The 6,000-nt window shown below is 37.5% G+C and overlaps 1 protein-coding gene across 1 annotated transcript; it reads right to left on the bottom strand.

Annotated features, from left to right (window-relative positions):
- Nucleotides 1-640: 640 nt before the first annotated feature.
- LOC118347689 lies at nt 641-3,232 on the bottom strand. The gene is made up of 5 exons (XM_035687715.1): nt 2,858-3,232; nt 2,268-2,766; nt 1,938-2,120; nt 1,182-1,408; nt 641-706 (listed from the first exon to the last, which is right to left on the bottom strand). Exons 1-5 carry the CDS (start codon nt 3,230-3,232, stop codon nt 641-643), a joined length of 1,350 nt encoding a protein of 449 aa, XP_035543608.1.
- Between the last annotated feature and the right edge of the window lie 2,768 nt (nt 3,233-6,000).

Here is a 6,000-nt window from a genome sequence, read left to right on the forward strand (position 1 = left end):
AATTAGTAATAAAATACTTAAAGTTTAAATTAAATCTTGTCGGAAGTCTAAGCCCACGTAAATAGGACAATCAAAATCCGAAAACTCAACAATAAGCATTTAACGGCAGATATGGAATTACACAACAACCCATGAGGCTTTAGAGACCTCTTACGTAAATTAAAATGTATTGTTTAAAAGGCAAAGTTGTAAAATCAGCTTAAAACCTCATCTACAAAGCAACTTGATTGATCATAGAGAAGAAAAAGTTACAGGCAATTGACTTTCTGTAATTATAAAAACAGTGCATAAATTTGATTAAAAGAGACAAGTTCAAGAAAAAGACAAACATGAAATATTCTGGAAAAAGAAACAAAGATAAACCTTACAATAAGGGCACTTATGTAAATTTAACCAAAAGAATAGTGATGTAATTTAGCACTTTAGATATCTATGAGCTGAGCCACACGAACAGAATTTTATTCACAAAGAAACGTTAGACCGAGACAAAGAAAGGCTTGAAAGCTCGATCACCGTGCGACAAGGGATTTCGTGCGAGAGGAAGACAGGCGATGTTAAAGACGTACGGCCGGACAAAGATCTTCCTCTTCCAAAGGCACGGTGGAGCAGAATGGAGTAACACGAGACTGATGGAAGATGATCAGTCGGCAAACTCATTGGTTGCCTGAGAACCTCCAATCCTGAGAGAAATTACAAAGCTCAGGCGCTGGAGAAATTACAACGTCAGCACCAGAACTCAGCGAATGTTGACGAGGTTATTGGAAGGGAAATTTTGCCTGATGGTATGAGATCGAGAATATAGAATCAAGGAGGTTTGAGATTTGCTGCTCTCCGAAATCACCCAGAACATGGAATATAAATTGAATGATTCGGCTGTTACATTGTAACGTCTCAAAAATCTGAAGGATCGCCCGATTTGAAACCGAAATAGCAGCTGAAAAATCTGAAGGTTTTAAGGAAATAAATTAAGAATTAAAATTAGTTATAATAATGATACTAATAAAATAGAAAAAATTAAAAATTCTAAATTAAAAATCATGGCTATTACAAATCTCATCTCTAAAAGAAATCTTGTACTCGAGATGGAACGTATCTCGTTCAAAATAAGTAGGATATTTCTCCTTCATGTCGTCCTTGCGCTCCCACGTGGCTTCTCTCTCCCTATGGTGACTCTAAAGTACCTTCACCATTTTGATAGTTTTGTTATGTAGGACTTGATCATTTTGTATCAATATTCCCATTGGAAATTCTTCATAAATAAGATCATCTTGAATCTGAAGAGGCTCGTGCTCCAACACATGAGTGGGGTCTGGGGCATACTTCCGAAGCATAGAAACATGGAACACATTATGAATTGCCGATAATTGAGGTGGAAGTGTCAACTTGTACGCTGCAACTCCTATTCTTTCTAACATTTCAATAGGATTGATATACCTCAGACTCAATTTTCCTTTGTTTTTTTTTTTCCAAATATCCCTTTCATCGGTGCAACTTTTAGTAGCACTTTATTGCCTTCCTCAAATTCTAGTTCCCGTCTCCTCTGGTTCGCATTTTCTTCTGCCTCTCTTGTGCAACGACAAGTTTCTTTTGAATAATTAAAATTTTCTTGCACATGTTTTGAATAATTTCCTATCTCATTATTCTGCGCTCTTCGACTTCATCCCAATAGATAGGTAATCTACATTTACGTCCGTACAGAAGTTCGTATGACACTGCCTCAATACTCTCATGGTAACTATTATTATAAGCGAACTCAATGAAAGGTAAATATCATATCCAGTTGCCCATAAACTCCATAACACATGCCCTGAGCATATCCTCCATAATTTGAATTGTTCTCTCCGATTGACCATTTGTCTGAGGATGGAATGTGGTACTATAAGTTAGTTGAGTTCCCAACTCCTTCTATACATTTCTCTAGAATGCTGAGATGAAACGTGTATCTCTGTCAGAGACAATCTTAGATGGTACCCCATGTAGTCTGACAATCTCTTTCACATACAACTCTGCCAATCTATCAATGAAGTATGCCATTTGAATGGGAATAAAGTGAGCTGATTTTGACAATCGATCAACAATCACCCACACTGCATCTTGAGTTCCTGGTGCCCTAGGAAACCCTGATGCAAAATCTATTCATATCTCATCCCACGTTCAAATTGGTATAAGAAGTGGCTGAAATGTACCTGAGGGCCTCTAATGTTTTGCCTTAACTTGTTGACACGTCAAACATTGTGCTATATAATTTATCACCTCTCGTTTCATACCATTCCGCCAAAAGTGTTGTTTCAAATCTTGATACATCTTAATACTCCCTGGGTGAAACGTATACAGTGAGCGATGGGCTTCTCTCAAAATCAAATCTCTAATCTCTCTGTCATTAGGTACACATAATCTTCTTCTAAACCTCAGGGTGCCATCATTTGATACTGAGTAGTCAGGTCTCTTGCCTTCTGATACCTCCACCTTTAACTTCATCACTTCTGTATAACCAGCTTGAGCGACATTAATCCGAGCTGTCAATGTTGATCCTAAGGTCAAACTACTTAATTTAGCTTGGGTATCCCTGATCACCTCAATACCTGCTCGCTCCATATCCAACAATATGTGTTTTTGGGATGTATACATTGTAGCCAGTGTATCGGAAGGCAATTTCCCACTTGGCGCATTTGTTACAACATTTGCCTTACCTGGATGGTAATTAATATTGCAATCATAGTCCTTCAGGAGTTCAAACCATCTGTGTTGTCTCATATTCAACTCTTTCTATATGAAGAAATATTTCAGGCTCTTATGATCAGTATAAATCTCACTTTTCACTGTAAAGATAATGTCTCCATATCTTCAAAGCGAATACCACAGCTGCAAGTTCCAGATCATGGGTCAGGTAACTCTGCTCATAATTTCTCAGTTGTCGGGAGGCATATGCAATGACTTTCCTATGTCGTATTAAAACACAACCCAATCTCTTAAGTGAAGAGTCACTATATATGACAAATCCTCCATCTCTTGAGGGAATTGTAAGTACTGGTGCAGTCACTAGTGTTTTCTTTAATTCTTGAAAGCTCTTCTCACACTCATCTGTCCATAAAAACTTCTCATTCTTTCTTGTCAACTTTGTCATCGGTGCTGCAATACTTGAAAACCCTTCTACAAATCTTCTGTAGTAACCAGCAAGACGTAAGAAATTCCGTACCTCATTAACATTACTAGACTTAGCCCATTTCACCATTGTTCAATATTTGCTAGATCCATTGAAATTCCTTTTCTTAACACCACATGTCCTAGGAATGCGATCTCTTGTAACCAAAATTCACACTTATTAAATTTTGCATATAGTTTCTTTTCTTAAAATACTGTAAGGGCCATCTTTAAGTGGTCCTCATGTTCTTTATGACTCCGAGAGTAAATAAGGATATCATCAATAAAAATAACTACAAAATGATCCAAATAGTCCTTAAATAATCTTTTCATAAGGTCCATGAAAGCGGTGGGGGCATTAGTTAAATCAAAGGGCATAACAAGAAATTCATAATGCCCATATCGTGTCTGAAAAGTTGTTTTCTGAACATATGTCTCCTTAACTCTCATATGATGATATCCAGATCTCAAGTCTATCTTGAAAAAGACCTGTGCTCTCTGTAGTTGGTCAAATATACCATCAGTCCGAGGTAAGGTGTATCTGTTCTTCCTTTTTCAGCTCTCTATAGTCAATACATAATCACAGGGACCCATCCTTTTTTTTTCACAAAAAGTACTAGAGCACCCCATGGGGAAACACTGAGGCGTATGAAATCCTTCTCCAGTATTTCCTGTAACTAGTCCTTGTGTTCCTTTAATTCAATTGGAGCCATTTGATAAGGTGCTTTAAATATTGGTGCGGTCCCTAGAACAAGGTCTATTAGAACTCAACTTCTCTATCTGGGGATAGCCTTGAAATATCATTTGGAAATATATATCTGAACTCTCTGACCACCTCTATATCTTCCAATCTAAGTCCATCCACTGGTGATGAAACCAAGCTCGCCAAAAATCCTGTGCAACCTTGTCTCAATAATTGCGTAACATGCATTGCCGATATAGCATGTGGAGGAGAACTTTCTCATGGTGCTTGGAAATTGAACTCTTCCCCATTTTTGGATTTAAAAACCAACCTCTCATTGAAGCAATCTACACACGCACGATTCTGGGACAACCAGTCCATTCCCAGAATTACATCAAATCTGGACATGTTAAATATAATTAAGTCAGCAGGAAGAATCCCCCTTGAATTTCAAATGGACAACCCACTAGAACAAAACTGCAATTGTTATGTTCTCCCGAAGGCATAATAACAGACATACTAGTCTCTAGTGGTTCAGAAAACTTTTCAGACAACGATTCATAATGATTCAAAATAAATGAGTGTGTGACTCCGAAATCAAATAGAACATATGCATAACGAGAAAACAACATCAAAATACCTATGTGAATAGCATAATGAATTAGAACTCTAAGGATCATATAGAATATGTATCATATTTTGTATACATCTAAGCTTAGGAGAGGGAAATGTACCTGTGACTATATCATTTGACGCTGCAGCATCATCATGGGTGAGGGAATATTCACGTGTTGTAGCTGTCATCTTCTGCCCTCCACTCTTTCCTGAATCCCCATATTTCTTCATAGGGCAGTCACGAGCTAAATGGTTCGGCTTCCCGCACTTGAAAAACACATTCTAGCCATATAAACATTTTCTCATATGCTTCTTCCCACATGTTGGACATGTAGGATAAGTCTGTCCTCCTATCTGTGGCCCTGGAGGGCTATCATGATGAGGCATCTTATTCTTGTTTGGTGCAGATTGGAGCGGTTGTGACTGCTGCTTGTGCTTCTTCTGTTTATCTATTATATTCGATGCTATCTAGGATATCTTCTTTAGCGATCCAGAAATACTTTCTTAAAGTGCTCTTAAGTAATGGGACTCCCTCCCCTAAACTCCACCTGTAAGAGTCTCGGAGTTGACTTCCACCAGTTGTTAGCTAGGTCTGTTAGGTTGTATATCGCATAAATCACATTTTGATCATCTGTGCAGAACAACGCCTAAAAAATCTTCTCCAAACATTCAATCCAACTATCCGCATCCATATCATTTAACCTACCATCGAAGGTTGGGGGCTGCTGACGAGAAAACTGCTCTAATGTACAGCCAACTTGTGGTGCCCAAGATGCGGTGTACTGATTGGTAGCCATCGATTGGAAAAACTGGGTCGTTGTTGCGACCAAAGCATTTTGATTTTCATTCTGACTAGATCCATAAGTGTTCCTAGTGCCAACCATGTTCTGACACAAAATATAAAAATAATACTAATAACTATTTCAATAAAATAATAATAATTATGTAACAACTAACAATGACCTCCCAATGTCATCTACTAAGAGCTATAAACACTTTATTCTATCTTAAAATATCTTACTAACTCTCGAGTGGGCCAAGAACATCCTAGGTGACCTTGTTCTTTCTAAGAATCAGTAGAATTTCTCAAACCTGGGCTCTGATACCATTTTGTAACATCCTAATCCCTAAAGTTAGAAATGTCACGTATATACGTAACTAAAGCCAGGTAAGAAACTTGCATAATTTAAGAAAAAAGAATTATTCATTCCTAAAGAAAACTTAATTTAAACCATTGTCTAAATATAGTCATAAATATAGTCTAAGGTTCATTGGTCCACTCTTTCTAAACTTGGCCCGCCTGCTCGTAGTCTTCATTCTCCTCACTTGGGTGGTAAAAAAATGAAATAAAACTAAAATAAGTCGAAGACTTAGTAAGAGCTCGCCACAATGTAAACATAATAATTAAAAGGCTTTCATAAAATTTCTATGTTAAATAAAATTCTTGTCATATCATGATGCTATGCAAGACTGTCTTAACTTATCTGAATTAATTTACTAATCTGATTGGCCCACACACTTAACCCTGTGTGCAAGGGTGTGTACCGACCCCACATCCCGCT

Source organism: Juglans regia, chromosome 2 (assembly GCF_001411555.2).
Source record: "Juglans regia cultivar Chandler chromosome 2, Walnut 2.0, whole genome shotgun sequence".
Taxonomy (NCBI): domain Eukaryota; kingdom Viridiplantae; phylum Streptophyta; class Magnoliopsida; order Fagales; family Juglandaceae; genus Juglans; species Juglans regia.

Excerpts from the sequence above, each read along its gene's own strand:
- LOC118347689 (XM_035687715.1), bottom strand. The coding sequence starts at position 3,232 with ATGGTGAAATGGGCTAAGTCTAGTAATGTTAATGAGGTACGGAATTTC. Across the intron at positions 2,121-2,267 it reads ACAACACTTTTGGCGGAATG|GGTTTCCTAGGGCACCAGGA; the intron begins GTATGAAACGAG and ends ATTTTGCATCAG. Across the intron at positions 1,409-1,937 it reads TGTCTCTGACAGAGATACAC|AAAGAATAGGAGTTGCAGCG; the intron begins GTTTCATCTCAG and ends TTGAAATGTTAG.